Source organism: Ceratina calcarata, unplaced genomic scaffold (genome assembly GCF_001652005.2).
Source record: "Ceratina calcarata isolate Rehan_Ccalc_2016 unplaced genomic scaffold, ASM165200v1 scaffold53, whole genome shotgun sequence".
Lineage (NCBI taxonomy): Eukaryota > Metazoa > Arthropoda > Insecta > Hymenoptera > Apidae > Ceratina > Ceratina calcarata.
In genome coordinates, this window is record NW_017176451.1 from 1,144,116 (window position 1) to 1,164,839 (window position 20,724).

General features: G+C 46.8%; 1 protein-coding gene across 1 annotated transcript; it reads left to right on the forward strand.

Annotated features, from left to right (window-relative positions):
* The first annotated feature begins 718 nt into the window (after positions 1-718).
* LOC108628575 (MDS1 and EVI1 complex locus protein EVI1-A) lies at positions 719-20,653 on the forward strand. The gene is made up of 2 exons (XM_026816588.1): positions 719-1,662; positions 15,272-20,653. The coding sequence occupies exon 2, from the start codon at positions 15,324-15,326 to the stop codon at positions 16,662-16,664; it is 1,341 nt and encodes a 446-aa protein (XP_026672389.1). The 5' UTR covers positions 719-1,662; positions 15,272-15,323; the 3' UTR covers positions 16,665-20,653.
* The last annotated feature ends 71 nt before the right edge of the window (positions 20,654-20,724 follow it).

Here is a 20,724-nt window from a genome sequence, read left to right on the forward strand (position 1 = left end):
GAGAGGGCAGGTCGCGTGCCGGCGTGGTGCTACTCCGGCTCGGCTCGCCGCTGCGAGCTGCGAGAGAGCAGAACACTTACCTTCCCGACGTCTCTCACGGTTAACACGCAGCGCAGGGGAGCTATCCTCGAGAGCGCACCGACGCGATCCACCCAGACTACCCAACGTCGCAAACGAACGAAGGTCCACCGTACCGGTGTGTTCCTCGTGGTTCACCTACCTACCTACCTACCTACTTACTTACCAACCTACGGGTTCAGTCTCCCCGCCCAATCCGCCGCGGGATCCTTCTTCGCTGTGTGCGCGGCCGTGTTCTTCTCGCGCTCACCGCCGCGTTCTTCCCTCTTTCTCTGAACGCCGGCTCATCTCGCTTTCTCGGTCTACTTTCGTCTCTTTCCCTCGGCCAGATCACCTTTTTCTCCCCCGACTGCTCCGTTTCACCGTCCCTGCTCGCCGATCGCGACCACGCCGCGCTCCGCTCGCGTTCTCCCGTCTCTGCTCGCCGCGACGCAGCTCGGCTCCGCTTCGCTCGGCTTACTCACCACCGAGTAGTACACGGTACACACAGCCTCTCTTCTCTTCTCTCCTGTTACTCCTCGCCTCGCCTTGCCGCGCCTCGCCGAACCACGCCACACGGCGCACGGTTTCCTCTCCGTTACCCGCCTCGGCGAGTACCACGGTTCGCAGCGAGTCGCGTCTCACGAATCTCCTTCGCTGATATTCCGCTTCGTCCACGAGGCGACCTGACGGGGGGGATATCACACGCCTCGAGAGAGGATCTGGACAAGGAGCAACCAAACGATCGCCGGACGGTGCTGAGCAACGTGCTTTGACTCCTTCCGTTCCTCGGTGCTACGAGCCAGGGAAACGAGCACAGTCAGGACTCGGCTGTCCTGTCGACACGATCCACGAGATCGATCGACGCCCACCACGCGCCACCCTTCGTCACCCGCGAGGATAAAGGATAAACGCGGCGGACGCACGCTCGGTGTGGAGCACGTGTATCGGTGAAGATCCATCGTCGCGTAGCTCTAGTGACGACGTCTAGTCAAACAGGAAGAGCAATTAGAATCGTTAACGCGCGTATACGCTTCGCTGTAGTCGATGACACGGGGGAGGATAGTTGCCGCGTGACGAGCACCTTCCCTGACCGAAAGCGTGTTTCAAAAGCGTGTGCGTCGCGAACACGTGGTCGCTGTGCCGCCACGAGGGGATCCCATCGCGAGGAGTCGAACATCATCGGGATGCATGATCGGACGTTTCGATCTGGATACACGTAGAACACGATCCGGTGGATCGAACGAGAAGAAGAAGAAGAAGAGTGCCCGAGTGTGTACACGAGGATTAGTGTGCTGTTGTTGAAAAACCGGAGTGCCTCCTACTTTTCCTTTTCCTTTGCTCTTTTCTACCTCTTCTTCTCTTCCTGACTGACTTTCGTTTTCTTTTTCTCTCTTTCTCTCTCTTTCTCTCTCCCTCCCCCGAGTAGTGAACTCGTCGAACGGTGAAGCAAAATAGTAATAAAAAATAGATAAAGAGAAACGGGTTTCAACGGAAAACGAAAAGAAACGCAACGGAAAGTGAGAAACCGTTCACCGGAAGTGACAGCCACCAGCAGCGGCAGCTTCACCACCCCGGCTTCAAGGTCGTGGAATGACGCATAAGGTAAATCGATTTATTTTTCCTTTTTGCCCGTTTCCGCGCGGTGCCGTTGCAAGGGCTCTCGGCTTGCCTCACCGCGGCGCCTCTGAATATTTATGAACCTGCGCGTTCCCCGTGTGAATCTAACCGACCGCGAAGAAAACCGCGCCAGCCTGCCCTCAAATTGATTGAGACGTTTCCTCTGGCTACTGACCTGTCCTCGTCGACGACTCATACTCCTGCACCTTAATGTAAAACTGCAATCGTACTAAAAATACATTTTGCGAGGAAAATAAATGTAGCCGTTGTCGCACATTTCATTGAACTTTGTTTTGTCATGGATTAAATAAAATCTAGTCCCTGTATTAATAAGAACAGTAGAGCGAAAGATTAAGAGCCGATAGATCTTCTCAGCTTCCAGCAAAATTAAATCCAACGGTTTGAGATCGTCAACAAAGAGGGAAATTGAGCCGGGATTTAAATCTTGGCGAAGTGAAAATTTATAGCGGCAAGAATATAAGTCGGTCGTTTCGCGTCGGACAGATAAAAGTAGCGGATAACGAATAGATCCATAGATCGTTTTCCGTAACGCATGAGCCAGCCTCTCGTCTAATTCGCTCGGAACCAGTTCCGTCGCGATTCCGCCTGGCAAAAGTAAGCGTCGCCCACGCCTCTCGTCCTTATATCACCGAACGTTTCGTTCTGCCGCTCAACCCAACGAGACACCGCGAGAGCTATGTTCCCTACGGTCGCCGGATCCCCTCGGTGTTTCCTCGTTCATAAATTTACGCGCGCGCCTTCTGACCACTGCACTGTTGCAAGGCTGCGCCCATCTCAACCTAGCATGGATAATCTCATGAAACATCGAAGAGGAACATTTGCTGACGCAACTTCTATAATCTCAATTGCAAACAGATGAATTAAAGTCATATTAAATTGGCAATTTCTCAGTCCGCTTGCAAACTATGAATATTTTGCTTATAAGCTGGTCATTTAATCGTAACATGGATTATATAATGCCTACCGTCGTAGGTACAAAGATCAGTTCGGAGTCAACAGGAAAATTTGTCACGATTTTCTAATTTTATAGCTATCTCGGTCGATCGAAGCCGTACTCGTTTACTTATCAAACTATATACTTTTTGTTGTAAACAGGGCGCCATTAATCCGCGATCGAACCTAACAGCTTTACGAGTAAAAAATATTCGCAATGAAATTCATTTCTCGATAATTAATAGCTACGTCAATAATTCAGTGAATCGTTTATTGTCCATCGGAATGTTCTTCCTATTCTTTCACCGATTATAATATCCTCAAAAAAATAAGTACTTCGTGTATCGACCGGTTTAATAACGCGAACGAAATCGTTCAACGATGTTTCTTGCTGGTACTTACCGGTAGACGCAACTAATGAACGTTTAGTAAAAATGTGAGAATTTATGCACTCATTAGAACATCGTATCCTTGAAAAATAAAAAACTATTTTGAAAAGTACTTGTCTCGGTTCGCTTTTACTCATTGTATGCACATCGCAGGACCTTTCGATAACGTTATCGTTGTATCACGCGGAGTGACGCGACATTTACTGCTAGTGTCGTACGAATCGGAGGAGGCGGAAGATTCTCATGACGATGCAGGAATATTCGTGGGTGCCGCATAAATCTGCAACGAGTCGTCGTCGTACGTCCGCTCTTAACGATCCAATGATTAAATGCCACGAATTCCCCGAACCCGAGATACATTATTCATAGCGAACAGGCCACCGCCATTCGATAGTGCACGCAGCCACTTACGGTGCACCGAGGGTGCAGCTACGTTAACAGTTAATTGATAACAGGCGAGGCCGAGGCGCCTCCATTTTTGTTGCCGGGACCGCGCCGATCGAAATAGACCGACGAGACCGTTAAACGGTCGCGCGAAACCAATACACATACCTGTTGGTATCTCTCCTTCGCTCGTTCTTCTCTCCACCGTTCTCTTCCTTTTGCCGATCGATCCGCGACGCACGCCATTAGCGGTTCCTCTCGCGGCCGCGTCTCCCCTATCTGTGTAATAATTCACCGCTCCACTTTTTTTGCCCGCGGCTACTAATTTACATAGGCGGGTTTCTTTACAATTAATGCTCCCGATCGATAACGAGTCCCGATTTATAGCTAAGCAGCTATGACCAAGAGTTTCTGTTGATATTTGGACAATCGCATCGTACCGTGCATAATAAATAATAATTCTGGTACGAAATGACAATTTGATAGGGATATAAATAATCATTGACCAAACACGGCGATACACACAAACATTTCTGCTATTAACGATTAAGGATCGACAGAATCTGGAAAAAGTCTGATAGTGGAACGCGGTTAGCTTCCTCTTTTTTTTTACCGATTGCCCAACAATCGCGATGCGTTAACGTGTACCGACGTTATTTGAATACGGGCCACTATACCTATTACGAGAATGGAAAGCGCGACAATCATGAGAGACTCCCAGAGCGGGTCGAACAATGTCCTCGCCTTCTGGACTGGCACAAACGGCAATAAAACGGTTCCTGAACGACAATGCCGGCCCCGAAACCGTCTCTCGTCCTCTTGTCATTCCATTACATCATTATCGCGTCGGAAATTGGCACAGAATTATGATCAACGAATGCAGATGCGTACAGTTATATTTTGCTAAAATCACGGTTCATTGATCACTGGCGATTTGTAGTCTACAAATATTTACACTAAAAAAATTTAGAAATTTCCTTGGTAAAAAATTTGCATTCTTTCCCGCACAGTGCATGATAGAAAAATTAAAAAATGTTGCTCTCGTACGGGTGCAAAGTGAACAGTTTCGTGCATTCAGGGAACTCAGTTTCCTGTTACTCTTTTTATACTACGTACTCTAAAATACAAGAACCTATTATGTTTACTGTTAAGTCCGCTTTTAACGAGAATTTATACGCGTTTTTTCTTTCTAAACTGCACGCGCGGTTGTAAATGTAAATTCGACGGCGGAGACACGGGGGACGTACAGTGGCACAAAGCCTGGCGCGTGGGCACGCGCACCGACCGCGTCTATTTATACGCGTGTACGTACACGTACCCGTACAATAGGGCCTCGCTGCTTTCAAATTAAATTCGAGCAGCGTACCGCAATGCCATTGTTAAGCTCATTGCCGTCCCGCGATCCCACCTATCGTAGACGAGACGCCCACTTTCCGCATCGCATCGTCGCGTCGCCGGGAAAAATCCCAGCCGAGGACGAGCTCGAGTTCCGTAAAGTTACGATCTTGTACGAAAGCTCGTATCAATGTATGAAAGCAACTTATATCGTGCAATCGTAAAACCAATAATTTTTTTATTTTACCAGTTTATCGTATCCTCTTCCTTATTGCAAATGGAGCAGACTATTTTTAAACCTTGGAATTGTGATGGTACGGGGTTTCTATTTTTTCTGCCCGCGAAGAGTTAATCTCGGCGATCGAGCAGCGAGATAGGTGAGAAAAGAAACCGACAATTTATAAACTGGTTTAAAGCTCGAGCGGGCGTGTCACGTGCACGCCGCGCCGAAAGGATCGTTCGCGAGTGTCGGAGCGCCAGCGGCGTGCGAGACGACATTTTTACGAGCGCGCCGCAATCACCGGACATTAACATGAGCGTGCAATTTTTTGTACCCTCGGTGATTTACAGCCGAAAAGCGTGCGCGGGGAATCGCGACGCTTTCAAGATCGAACCGCGTTCGGTCGCGTTACAGAATATCGGTTCAGCTGAAAGGGAAATCGGACGTAGAAACGAGCGGATCGAATTCGATCGAGTGTATCGAAACCGTCCTTGGTCGTTTCGCGACAGAGAGAACGATCACGCCGATTTAAATTTGAGGCCAGAGACTACGTTCGTGACGTAACGATGATAATCGTGGCGGTAACCGAAGAACAACCGAGCGCGTTTCAATCGCCGATTCAATTGAAATCCAATTATAAGAATACCCGTATCATCCGGTTATAATCGATATCGATGCGTAATTAATTACGCGGTCGTGCTCGATACGATCAGACATCCGTTACGCGGCTTTATATTAATTTCATTACGCGGTTACCGAGTCCGCGTGATGAATTACGATTCCCTACTCCCTTGTATTTCAATCCTCGGACATTCCTGGTGAACATTCAACCGGTCCAGGAGATAATGTTATATGATAACCATTTCGACACGAGGTAATTTAATGCGCGCTCAGGGAATTCGCCGTTCGGCTTTTCTCGATTCACTCGCAGTTATTCTCTTTGTTTCCTCTCGTTGTTCTACCGCTGTTACGCGGATAGCCAAACTTGGCCTGTTCGATTAATCATGCAAGGATTGCCATGTTCGGAGGCTAAGGATGACTGGAAGGAACGATCTCCCGGTATGTACCACTAGGTATGTATGGTCCGCCGTACCTTGACTCCACCACGGACTATGGCCTTTTTTTATCGTACCACCGATGGGATCAAGTTCATTGTGTGCAGCACCTGGGAATAACAAGTTCGATGATACTTTGTTTTATCGTAATAGCTTCGGCATTGAAACGATAGGGAATGATAAATCATTTGTACGAGTTTGTTACATTTGGTAAAACGATCAGTAATGTGATACTTTATAAAACAATTTACACAGCGAGAGAATCGCAGTAGACGTAATGAGACCCGATGAATGAGAATTCAGACACAGTTAAGAAGCAATGAAGGGCCTCAGATTACGTCCCATCTTTATCTACAACGGTCCCAAATGGAGATAATCGTAGGAGACAAGAAACTAACACCAAAGAAATAAATCTTTTGCGAAAATTGAACGAGGATCCTTTACGGTCAACATCTGTTTTTCGTTGACCACTGGAGCCTTGGCTTACATGCAAGACAGGGAAGTTCTTCATTCTTTTTAGCCGCGACGAGTCACCGTCTACGTTCAATACCCATTGAAAGCCACTTCTTCGGATTCGCAGGTGTCTGACGATGCGACAAACGTGCACGTGCATCAGTTTGCTTCGCCATACTTACGATCGAAGGTTACGATATTTATCCTCTGGTTGATTTGCTTCTGCAAGTGCAGACTCGAGCTTGTCGATCGGTAAGACCGATGGCATAGTTACATAAGAGGAAATCTGCGCAGGAAAAAACGAAGTTCCTCTTCCAATTTAAAAAATTCTCACGAGGTAGCTCAATTTATGGTTGTTCTAATAATGATCGGCTACCGGTGACCTAGTAAGGACGCGATTCGGAACGAATACCCTATGGGGAAGCAAGTCGGAGCCCATCGCGTGCTCATTAAGGTGCTTCAAGCCTTCCCGGAACGTCCCAATAGCTCCTAAGCGTGAAACGATTCTCTCATCGCTATTTCCAATAACCCGAAACACGCGACGCTTCGATTCGCTGGCTTTCAGGAAATTCGTCTGATCCGGAGCCTTGAAAGCTTTCGAATTAAATAAATTACATTTACAATTCAGATTTTTCAATGTCAATATCCATGCTTGTAGAGAGAATTATTTGATTAATCAAGAGAACGACAGTTCCCTCACACCTATCTGGAATGATCGCAATTTTCAACTGGCAAAATAAAATAAGGGACTTTGCGGTACACGTGGCTGCGGGCTGGGGAAGAACGCTGGAGTGTCTGAGGAAGCCTCAGAGTTTTGAAACAGGGCAATACCGCAAATGTATACGACGATCGGACATGAAATCAGGAATAGATTTTCATGAATTTTCCTTGTCATCTAATCGTTGACCCGATTCTCCTCTGCTTTTCCTCCTCGCCGCCCTTTCTCGCGCCTCTTCCGCGATATCCTGCATTATTCTTCTCTCCTTGTCTCTGGGTCGTTATCTTCGAATGCGTCCACTTCTCGTGGCTCCGCGACCGTCTTCTCATGAAATATTCACGCAACTCAGGGACGAAATCATCGTTTTGTTAGTCAACTATCTTCGGTCGTCTTCCTTTCTCCACGAACCGCGGGCAGACTTACCGCTATTCCTGGCACATTTCTTTCCCAAGAAGAGCGCGTACAGTTTCCGTGTGACAGAAGGAACTCTTTCATTCCGAATCAGAGGTAAAATCCAATTGATCCCAACTAATGTCACAGTCACCTTTCATTAACAAGTCCACGCAACATTCGAAAGAATCTTATTCTCTTTCAATATCTTTAATTCGTTTTACGTTAGAAATTCATTGTAAATAAAAAACAATATGAAGCTTTCGTCCAATTATGCCAATCGCCTTGTCCTCTGATTAATAGAGCTCTACAATGAAGACCTGTCGGATCCAACTGAATGCATCGATCAGCTGGAAATTGGGCCGAACATAAGACTCGATTGCGCAACAGTTGGATAATTACATTCTGACAAGCTCGTTCCGCGACCCCGTTGGGACCATTGCAATTAATCACGGAAAGGGAATCACGATCCTCTTTACCTTCGCGACGCATTAATTAGAAGACGCTTTCTACGCGTCGTCGTATTGAATTACCATCGGGTCATCGATCCCGCGGGGCGTTCCCCCTTGCCGCCGTCCATTTTCTATCTGCTCGTTTTCTCATCTGCCACAGGTTTCACTCCTTTTAAATCACAATTCTATCGGCCGCGTACGTAACTCTCCGATGTCGGTCACGAGAAACGATCAAAATTCATTTGTTACATAACCGATACGATGCCTTGTCTCCGGCTTATCTAAAAATTCCTGAATTCCACGAATTAGTATAAAGTTCTCGAGCTTTTATGGTCGACGACCTTTTCGAAAGATGACGAAAGCGAGCACGATGATGTTTGCGATCTATTTATTCCGAGTTGGATCGACAGTGAAATCGCGGAGGAGCAACGGATCGATGACTTTCCTCCACGAAAAAGACAAGCAGTGCTGCACGTGTCTAAGTCTACTCTCGGTCGATTCGCAAAAACGATCACCGGATGCAGCGATTCCGATACGGCAGAAACGACACATCGGGTTCTTTAGCGTTACGTTACAACACGCAGAACCAAGAGAAGTAATCAGAGCTCGCCGTTTACCACCGTTTTTACACCATTTTAACTAGATCGACTTTTAGGAGATTCGTCACGCAGAAATTAAAAATAAATTACGATGTCGTACTTCCAGCGAAATTATTATTTTCAAATAAGAAGAAGCCATGGGGGGCGGGCAGTAAAATGTATTTACGATCGAAGTCACGACGATCATATATAATTTCATTAATCTTTCCGTCGTGACATAATAGATTCTCGAAACTGATATTACTAAAACTCGATTATTAACAACCAATTTAAGAAGAGAGAAAAAAAAAACAGTATCGATTTAAGAGAGACCACGATGCGATTTCGTAAACTCGGACGTCCGCCAGCGGGCATATTCCAAAGGAGAGAGAAAGAGAGAATGATGGCCTGTTGGCGGGTCTAACGGCGGAGCGAGACCGTTTGATGTCTTTGTTTCGGCGAAGCAACGAAACCCCTTGATTCGCCGCGCCTTTCTCTTCAGCCGGCAGCTGGCTGCTGGCTTCCTTCCCTGGAAACGCAACGCTTCGAAACAATTTTCCGATAGCGGATCGAGAAGGGAGTTGGTCGCTTCTTTCGACACCTCTCTCGCCGCTTTAGCGTCGCCTGTCTCTTTTACAGGACTCTTGCGAAACGCCTCGAGAACGGTTTGCGACTTTGGCTTCTGCGACGTTCTTGGATTATCGTCGCCCGATGCCATACGAATAAAAGAACGAATTTATTTTTATCCAAATATCACGTCGATTTGTACGAACATTCGTGCAGCGACAAATGTCTGGAATTCTGAGGAGGCAAATCGACGGTGAAAGAATGATCGTTGATCAAGTTAAACCGATCGGAAAATGTTTTTACATATTGCGTTCATTTCATCAGATTCTTTTCAAAATATTAGATTTCCTATTAAAGTGTTTAGCGGTGAGTCAGAGAGACATTCGAATTCCAGCATTACGCAAAACAAAAATGTAATCCCGGCATTCGCTCGAACCGAAGTCTGAAACGATGGCAATTAACGACTCGAAGGGAAGTTCTTTCGCGGAGCCACTTTCTTTTCCCGTTCCTTCCTCTCGCGTGCCTCTTCTTCATACTCCGTCCCTCACGTGTTATCGCGTAATTTGCAGACAAATGGCCGTTATACAGTTTACCAGACGCGGTACTAAACGCGTTGCGTTGCCGTTGCGCGACCCGTGAGAATAATTCTCAGCGGGCCCATTGTCGCGGGCCCTCGATCTTAACGTCTATAAATGGCATAATCTTCTTCCGGTGCCGGTGGAAATATTTGGCTAACTCCTGCCGATTACCGTTCCCGTAAACTGCCATGGAACGGTGCAATCCCCGCGGGAAAGCGACTACCGTTCTTCCTGAATCATGTATCAGCAAATGGTTAAACGAGTATTCATAAATCATTTGATGACGAATTTTATACTTCTATAAAATATTTTGTTATTTAAGAATGAGTCACGCAGCAACGCGGAAAGTCAGGTGAGAGTGGAAGACAAAATTCCAAACGTTAAATGTCTTGAATTTCATCGGCAAGTGTCTGCTATCATTTTTCTGTGATCGACATGTATTTCATTCCGACAGCGAACTATTCTGCGTATGGTCTGCAGCTAAAACCATTAAGGAGGAATCGATCGGCCACTATGTTTCCCGCTGGGTTAAACAGCTGTAAATTGTTCTCCCTCTCGCTTGAACACCTCGCGAATCGCTCTCAAATTAGAACACATCATCCGGCTAGAGTTTTCCATTTAGGAGAGCACCTGCAGTTACCTTGTACCTACCGCGGTTTAGTTTCACTCCAACGAATCGCTGTTAAACTCGATCCTTAAGCGTTCGACAAATTGGTCCTCCAGCCGGAGAAATTCTTCTTTCTAAACAAACCCATAAACCATTTTCATCTTTAGAAACAGACACCTTATCAATTTCTGTATTTGCGTAAAGTTATGTCATTAAAAAAAAGTAAAATACAATTTAAAATGATAATTTTCATTATATATTAATAAGATCAAGCGAGGAAAACAATTTTTTTTAAACGCATAAACTTATAAAACTCTTGACGGTATAAAAATGTGTTTTTGCATATTAAAGATTCTCCTGTCAGTGTTGCATACGTAGTACCTCATTTTAAGATTATGACACGTAACAAAAACGCGTGGTACATACGAGGTCCGTAAGTAGAATAGCCGGACCGGTGCGGCGGCGACGGCGGCACGGCGTCTAACCAGGAACGGACAGTTTCTACTGCGAGGCGCGCGCTTTCTCGATGCGGACCAATTTACTCTTTAAATTGGTCGCGACCATTTAGCTTAACCACCTTTCATCAATCAGTTTAAAGTCGAAATGAACGCGACGCTGCGCATAACGAGCGTATTTCTCAGAAAAAATAAAGAAAGGAGACTTAAAGACGTTTCATTAAGGTCTCTCTTGCAATCGAAACGTAACACATCCTTCACCGATTTTTTTATTCCGTTCCGATCGCCCTCCTTTCCCTCTGTTTCACGAGCCGAAATGCTCCGCGCCGCGTCTGTTCCCGGTGCGTGGGCGCATCGGAAAGGCTTTCAAGTCGGCGGAGGCGAAATCATAAATAATAATCGCGGAGGGATTATCAGCGGTTGCACGCGCGTGTACTGCGGCCCCGTACGAAACGTTGTCGACAAATTAATTCTGCCAGGGCCGCGGGAAAGCACCACGAAACGCGGATCATTCGATGAATAATGAACGGTGTCGCCTGTCAGCCCGAATGAAAGTAACATTGAAAACGATTAAGCCAGCAGGGGAACCGATATGCACACTGTATGTATATCGCTTTACCCACCTTTCACCGACTCTTCTCTGTTTCGCATCGCTCTTACTCCAATTTAGTCCTATTAATAGATGAAAATCATCCATCATCAGGTTTCCAATTCTTGTTAAATACTACGAGCAGGATGGACATTTGGAAGGTAAACCTTCCGTTCCTATCAATCTGTAATTACTCAACAAAAGCGGTTTGTCAGTGATTAAAAAATCTCTCTGTTAATGTTTCAATTTCTCATTTTCAATCGGGGCTATAATTAGCCGACGTCCCCGGATATTAACAACAGGGTTCCGTGATTTTCTGTTATCGGCGCTTTCGATCGGATAACGGCGGGACGCGTAGATTCTCGCGCGTCATCGGGGTAATTACAATATTACGGGTCGTCGAAGCAATTACAACGATGACAAGACCGCTCCCCGGTTCCGAGGATCGCGCGGCAATATTTTTGTGTCGCGGCCCGCATGAATTTAGGCGTCGCGCACTTTATCTCCAGTACAAGGCGGTGCTTAAAGCGGCGCGCGTCGTAATTAAATGCCGGCACCTCCTGGCCCCCTTATCGGCACCAACGATCGTGCCTCATACCGGGACCGGTGCAACGAGGAAGGACACGGATCGACGAGCATTTCTTTCCTCCTCTTCTTGTTCTTCCTGCCTCGAGTACATCGGGACAAGTCGGATCAAGATCGGCCGAAATCCGTTGCCAGTGCTTTCTCGTAATGCTAATGAGCAGGCTCTTACATTTACAAAAAACTGAACTGCACTCGATGTACGAGATGTCAAATAAAGAAAACGCGAATAATAATAGATATTATGCGCTCGGTTCAACGATTTCCTGCATTAAAATACGCGTGACGCGAGAGTATGCGTACTACGCGATTCAACGTTTAAATGATAAAGTATAGGGTTATCATTTTCGAGACTGTAAGCCGGATTTCACAGCGACAATCGCCGAAACTTTTGAGGAAGAGGATCGCGGGACTCTTACACGGCTCCTCCAAAAGGTCATAACTTACATCTGAAAGCTTTCACGGTTGATAACCGAACCTTAAAACGAAATCCGAAAGCAGAGAGGGTTTCACGATTAATCAGAGACAACGGCGAAGCACGAGTCGCGAGTTAATTGCGCAAAGAAGATTATCGCGCGACGTGTAATCGCGAAAAAAATAGCGGGTACGGCCGAAGGCGAGGCGCATGAAATGACTCGTTAACCGTCGAATTTGAATATCTACTCGTTCTCTCGTTCTCTGACCACACCGTTTTTTCTCGCGCCGATCAAAAAGGAGGAGATGTTGCGTCACGAGAAAAAGAAACGACCGACGATTGAAATCTTCCCCGAGCCTGACAACCCGGCCAGGGACGGCGACCCGTTCGGGTAACAAGTGGTGAACGGTTTTACGCGCGCCGCAGGGACGAATTTTCGGTGAGAGATTTTCAGATACCGCGCATCCTCGAAATCTTGCGAATTAATGATCCTCGTTATTAATTTGCGAGTCGATCAGAAAATTTTGATACGAACCAACGATTTTCATAAAACGAATGAATATTAATGGCAAGCTGTGAACCATCGTGCGTTAAACAGTTTCATTGGCAATTCAAATTCGACGTGCAAAGATCGCGACACTATATCTTCTCGGGTAAGAAAAAAAAAAGGTGCTAAAAAGACGTTTGCAATTTCGAATGACGCTTTTGACGTGCGTGCATTGCGGCCCTGATGTCGCACTTATGGTTACACGTAGGTGAATGTCGGGAGAGAAATCATACCGACAAGGACGACAACGAGCGAGAAAGAAAGGCGTAGGGTGCAAGAGTGAAAGAAGGAGAGAGGGGAAGCGAGACAAACCACGCCCGGCTCATCCCGACTTTCTAGAAACCGAAAACTGGATCGTGACCGTTTCGACGTGTTGCGGTGCGCGCTCGTGCACACGTCCACGTGTGTGCGGATCCTGATCTCGAACGTCAAGTCAAGCTTGATTCACGTAACAGATGTCAGTCTTTAAGGTTCGTGCGCCCCGCATCTCCTTCCTTCTTATTTCGCTTGCCGTTCCACGGAACCAGCTACCGTTTCCCTGAGGACATTACTCACGAAGTCGCTCGAGAGAAACTCCACCTTTAGGGAGATAAAGCGGTGCCGGGGTTCGCTCGAGGGAAACGAAATTCCAAGAAGACTCGCGATTGAATTACCGGAAATCAGCGGGCGAAGTTCTCTCGAGGCTCGCAAAATAATCGTTCCCTCGACCCTCGGTGCGAAATTTTTACCGATAACGCGATAAGGAGGAGACAAATCCTTTGGACGAATACCAAATTGACTAACGATCTGATTAGCGAGTTTCTCTACGGCCGCGAATGTCGTCCAGGAGCGAGGGAAAGTACGATATGTAAATCGAACCTAATCAACGACATCTAGACGGATGACACGGCTCTGTGTCTACCCGCTCTCCCTACGATACCCGGAGAAAGAAAGCAGCAGTGCTTTTATTGTTGGAGTTCGGTATTCATCGGCTTTCTCGCTGTCCATCAATAACGGGCGTACTAATGGCTACGGTGTTATTAAAGACGCTCCGGGAGTACCGTTTTCCTGGCGCGCCGCGAAGAATCCGTGTTTGGTTTTTACACGCAACCACGGGTTAACGACTCGCGGACGAAACCGTTCGGCCGTTCTGGATCATCGGGCAACGGAAAAACGGTGTACGCATCGCGAAGTCCTCGGTACACTTTCGATTCCAGCCGAAGCACTTCGCATTCTCCGCTCTCGTAATTAACGCTTTTCACTATTGTCGCTCGCGAGCTTTTTTGTCCGTACTCCTTTTACGCCGGAACGGGGTTCTTGCACTGTCGCCGCATACTCCACCTTCTCTTCCCTCCTTCTCGGTTTGCTTCCCGTCACTGATCCCGTCGCCAATGGATTTCTCTTTCGTTGAAACTAGACGACCAGCTGAGGGATTAGCCTCTTCGGTAACTGGATCGGTGACTGCCTCGTGAAACGGCACCGTTGTCTGTGAAAGGATTCTTCGATTTCTCGGATTAGACGGGGGCTTCCTTTATCGAGAATCGCTTCGGTTCCCGTAAAGAAAGCGAAACGTTAATTCGGCGGAATGGGAAGCGCCCGCGCCGCGAGCGTCCCGCTTCGGCGCAACCTCATGCGCCACCGCACCAGAGACTTGGTGATTTCAATACTGGATAAAGAGGGTGCTAGGGACACGCGCTGTTTCATATAATCTTTAATTATGTATTGTTTTTATTTATATCGATCAAGTTAGACAGTTCTTGAAATGTAATCAATCTAATGATGAAATGTATCAATTTAATGAAGTCGCCAAGATTATTCTGTCTTAGATAACGTTTCTTGTTCCAATCCTTTATTCTCGTATTCACAGTTCCGTTAAGTAGAACTTAAACGTGTAAATAGTTTTTATTTTTCGAAAATGATAGACATTGTACTGTTATTGTTCAGCGATGGAATGGCGTATGTTCGGCATGTGGGGTCGGATGGTAATGCGTTTATTATTAATATATTCGAGTATGACGTCAATAAATAAAAATGCGAGCAGTCTAGAGATCATTTTGTAGCTCTTGGCCAAAAGAATTATCATCAGTCACACCAAGGTTGGCCTTCGTAATCTATCGAATACAATTTTATACTTCGTTGCCCACGTCTCGCATTAATGTATGCGAATAATTTGAAATAAGAATTAAGACTAAGATGAGAATAACCTGCATACGGCATAATTCCGTCCATCTCATATATTTAATATTATGCAAATCTTGGTTCTAAAAAATTGATAGCAACTTTTAATTCTAATTGAATAAATTATTGAAAAAATTGTATGCTTCATAATATTGTTTGTTCATTTCAGATCATCCCGGACGACGAGAAGGAGCAAGGCCGAGGGTGACAGAAGCGGTGTGATGAACGGATATCTCGGTAACATCACCCTGCCCCCAACGTTGTTGCACGACCCGAAGTACCCCCCAGCCATGCGGGAGAAGGACTCGAGCCCAAGAAAAATGCCGGGCCACATAAGCCCAAAACAGGCGAGTATCTATCCGCTTAGCGTTCGCGTGCCGGACGTCGAGGAGTTGCCGTATGACTTGAGCCACGGCCACGGTCGGGGTTTATCGAGTCCCACGAACCAACAGCAACACCAGCAACAGCCGCATATGAGTCCCGCGGCCCGGCCGCCTCAGACTCATCATCAGGAGGACCTCGACTGCGAGCCGCTGGACCTTCGCGTCGATCACAAGAAGGAGAGATTCACAGATGAGAATCAGAACGAAATCGAAGTGTTGAATCAGAACAGCCTCGGTGGAAGTCTCCCGTACCACACAGTCCTGTTTCCTCAGCATCATGCGGTTCATCCTTTAGTTCTAGAAGCTATGTACCGGTCGCACCATCATAGTTCGCCGGTGCCCGAACTGCCCAAGATCCAAGTCCGAGCCCTGCCAACGATGGTACCCTTGCCACCTAACAGATTCTCCTCGACCACTTCCTCGGCATCGTCTCCTTCGTCGCAAGCAGTGACGAGAGTCCCGAGTCCCTCCGCCGGTCAGCAACACCAGCAGCAACAACAAAGTCACTCGAGTCAGCAGCAACAGCAACAACCCTCCTCTCTCCCACCCTACTCCATCAGCGTGCAAGCTGGTCTCAAGCCCAAGGACAGATACTCGTGCAAATTCTGCGGTAAAGTGTTCCCCAGATCGGCCAACCTGACGCGGCACTTAAGAACGCACACGGGCGAGCAGCCGTACAAGTGCAAGTACTGCGAGAGATCGTTCAGCATCTCTAGTAATCTTCAGCGCCATGTAAGGAACATTCACAACAAGGAGAAACCGTTCAAGTGTCCGCTGTGCGAGCGGTGTTTCGGCCAGCAGACGAACCTGGACAGACACTTGAAAAAACACGACGCCGATGGACCGACGATATTGGACGAGGTCAGGTCCAGGTACCACGGCCAATTGCCCAGGGCGGACGATTCTTATTTCGAAGAGATCCGTAGCTTCATGGGCAAGATCACATCACAGAGGCAGGGCATACCTTACTTCCCGGGGTTGCTGGGTCACGGCGGGGATGATTTCAGAAACGACAAGCAACAGCTTCAGCTAGAGGAGAAGAGAGGCGACTCATCGTACTTCAGTGACAGGGATAATCTCAGCTCGAGGTCGAGCAGCACCACTAGCAGACCCGAAAGCGAGCACGAGGAGCAGAGAGAAGCAAATTCACCGCCGATCTCCCCTGCGAATAACACTTGAGCCGAGGGACCAGATTAAACACCGAGATTTTTGCGAGGACTTTCGCGTCGCAACTATAGTGGTCAAGTTTTCTAAGGACGAAGTGAATTATTTTTATAGGAACGACTTCTAATTTTACATTCCCCGATTTTTATACCTTACTGGAAGTGTTCAACTTGTATCGAGGTGCCTTAACGATTACATAAGTGCCTAAAATGTTCGAGCTTGCTCGACCGAGCAGATAAAATTAGTTTTTAAGTAATTATAGTTTAGTATCTTAGATGTCAGAGCAAAGAGTTCCAGCAATTGATCGACAAAGAAACGACAGGAGAGAAAGATACAAAATTTCTTGAAAATGAATCCTAATTATTCTTCTGTCGTACTTTGTAGACCGATTTTATCGAATGTTCGTGATATAGGAAAACGCGCAGGCTGTCAATCGAAACGACCAATTGTACAAAAGTAAAAAATCGAAATTATTTATTTTCTGATCTATCTGTAAAACGTAACGTGCCGGATTTTACGAGCTAGAAAGCGAATTTCAGCCACTCTAGTCTGGACCATGGTACCGAGTGCCGTCCAGCAGCGAGCGAACAATAAAATTAGAAACCGATGGGCGGATCTGTGCCATTGTCAATCATCCGAAAATGAAAATCGTCCTCAGCCGGAAGGAACGATACGAGCCATTAAGTTTGCTTCGGTTAAGGAAGTATCCCAGCCCGGAACCGTTCTTACAAAGCAGAAAGTCATTAGCCCTGCAAAAAATCGAATTATCTTCTCGTAAAGATTTTTATCAGTTTCTGGTTTTCAAGATTCAATTTGTCAACGGTACAAGTCCGTTCTCCCGAGGGATAACCGCTGGGTGTTCACAGAAAAACGCGTGGAGGATGAAATTTGACGAAGATAAATAATACTGAAACGTGGGAAAGCACGCAGAATCTACTGACACGGAAAACCGGCTTCCTGTTGCCGATGATTAGCAAGAGAGGCTCGATGCGGCTAGATAGATCCCACACGATCCAGTCCCTCTCGCTTCCTGCGGATGGTCGCTGAAAATTGTACCCGGGGCGAAAACGATCTAATCGCCTGGCTTCCGCTCGTGACTGCGCTACGAATTCGTTTGCCACTTTCTAATCGCCACTCGTAATGGGAGGCGCGTCGACCTTGGTGGCAAGCGGCCCGCTTCGATTAATTGTACACTGATCGCGAATTACGCGAAAATTGGCATCGGACGGTTGCGCGACCGACTCGTAATCAACGTAGAACTTTTTTTCGAATAGCGGTTGAATGAAATTCACCGGGTTCCATTGAGCAATATCCAGCGTCAGAGTAAAGAGAGAATTGAATAGGCAGTGGTACCAAAGATTGTAGAGAGCGTAAAATTGAAATCAATAATGGAACGAGTGTAAGAGATGTGAGTTAATTAGGAGACGCGAGTAGGTTGAAAAGCGAGAGGGAGCGTATCGTGGCGATCGAATCGGTGCGACACTGGGTGCCAATTTATCGGTACTTTCTACTATGTACATTCACTGCAAGTAGCGCAGGTGCAGCGAGCCGCGCGGGCACGAGATCCTCTTGACCTTGGTAAACGCGATCGGAACGGCGACGCGACGAGCCCGAAAGAGGAAAGGCTGCGGACGTCTTCTTTCCCAAGGAGGCTGCGAAGCGATGCTCGCTGCAAGAAACGCGGGTCCACGAGATCTGGGTGGCGACGCGTGAGAAACGATTCGCGCTTTCTAGGCTGGAATGCTGACCGATCTTCTAAATTGTAGATGCCTTCGGGTAGATGAAACGCGAACATCTGCGACCTTGATAACCAGCTGATAAGATCGAGTTGCGCCATTCAATATTGGCTCTCTTGCGACCTTGACAGGACTCGGTTTGCTTGTCTCAAATCCTTTTTGATTATTTTGCAATACGCTTTGGAAAGACTTAAGCATAAATTGTCGAAGATTCTTTAAAAGTTGTAAATGATTCATAAAATCCATTTAAGAGAACGAGCCGATTTCGTAAGGATGCAGCACGGTTACTTCGGTGTGACTAAGCTTCCACGGTAGATATCTGTTTGCAAAGCCTCGAGAGAGGATGGCAGGCCCTGTTTTTCTTGCCTCACGCATATACGATCCGATGGCCTCGGACCTCTCTTGCGTTACACTTTTGCCACGCCCCGATCGGACGGGCAAGCTCATCGCGAAAGTGAAACGCAATAAAGGAGCCACGCCGTGCCCGAGAGAGCCTCTCGACAACCATGAAACGCTAACGGAGCGTGTACACGCCCGGGAGAACGGAGAGAGAGAGAACGAGATACCCGATCGATCGAAACCTCGAGGCTTGGAAATCGGTTACCTCGCGGCCTCCCACAGTCACGAATCCAGCTTATGCGCTTCGCCCAAAATTATCGACTCGATTTGTCGAAATTGCTTTTACCCGTGCAGTTTGTTTTAAAGTGAGTCTGAGACACTAACAAGCGCGAGGGTCGGTCCAATCTTCGTCCTCGGAATTAATACAGCTGATGAAACTTCTTTTTTATCATTATTAAATTCCGTGATACTTCAAAGGTTACTTCGCTTCGGAGAAAAACCGTGTCCTGTTATCTTACCGGGATCACCGGTTTCCACGGTGGGCAATCAACGCCGACCAGTTCGGGCAGAAGAGAAGAAGCCGCGAAATTTCTCGGCGACGAGTCTATCCGCGAAATCGCTACGCGTTCTCACGTCCGCGCGTTTTTCGATTTCGATCTCCGGTCTCTTTCGGTTCCAGTTTTACACGCGCGATGATTTCACTGGACGGGTCGGTCCGATACGAATTACGACAGCCTGTTGTTACGAGAGGCGGTCGAAAAAAAAAGAAACACCGGTGTAAAAGACGCTTTAGAAACCGTGCTAGAAATTCTCCATCGTGGTGTTCAGACTATAATAGGTTACCTTCTCCGACCATCGGCCGGTTATCATTGTAAATAAGCATGTGTTCAGGATCACATTAGCGGATTACGATATAATAATTACACCGTTGGACGTTCACGCGATTGCACGAGATCATTGTACAAAATAACTTCCTACACACTTTTTGATTGAATTATAAAGGTTCGTGTGAGCATCCGCGGTCTAATATCTGTACTTGTACCTATAGCTGCTAGAATTCGAAACGAGGCTCAATTTTAGTTAGAAATCGTCGAGAGGTGTTAGTTTCCCGCGCGTCGACGAATTTCTAAAAATCTTCCGATTAGTACTCGCAGTTGTATAATTGATTATAGAACTCGTCGACGGGCGCACAGCTGATGGCAGCTAATCCCGCTAAACCCGTGTGCAATTAGGATCAGAAATTGAAGAGCGGAAGAAAGGGATCGAATAAATCTTCGATTTAAACGGGGAGGGGTGCGCGCGTTCCACCCTGATAGTCAGCGCGCGAGTTTTACCGGCGCGGAAAGAGTACCGTTTTTAATTTTGATACATAGCTTATACGTTACACATAAACATAGAGATCTATATACGAAATATAATATATAATATGTGCGTGCGTGTGTTGCGAAAATCGTACGACGATTGTGATTTCATCGAGGTTACCGAGTTTACACGTATTTACCGTTTAGCGACGAACTGCTATCACGCGCTCGTTACCTTCTTACAACCGCTAGCTCGTAAGTGTGCGCAAGCTCAGTTCTCTACTACCTTTTTCTTTTCTTTCATTCAGTTACATAGTCAAATTTGAGGGATGGAATTTGAAGCGAATCATCGCCTCGAGATCAGCATACTTCTCTCAATCTTTTAGATCATCGCGCGATTCCTTTCCTTTTCTCGTTAGCGCTAACGATCTCGTTGCGACAATATCGCCTGGTCGAACCATTTCCGTTCGCCGATCCTACTTTTTACTGTTTAGCTCCGTAGTCACGCGTCCTGTAGAGTTTGTAGTGGTGACTGTATATATGTTCATATGTAATTTTTAAAAATATATATATATATGGATGTACACACACACACACACAGTTGCAGAGAAAAACGAATGTAAAGAAACTCTCGTCGTACTTGCGTTTACTTTCTCCGCTCTCTCACCGCGTTCCTGCCGCGTACACCTTCTCCAAACC

What these genes read in the sequence shown, in the direction of transcription:
- LOC108628575 (XM_026816588.1), top strand. Translation starts at nt 15,324, where the DNA reads ATGAACGGATATCTCGGTAACATCACCCTGCCCCCAACGTTGTTGCAC.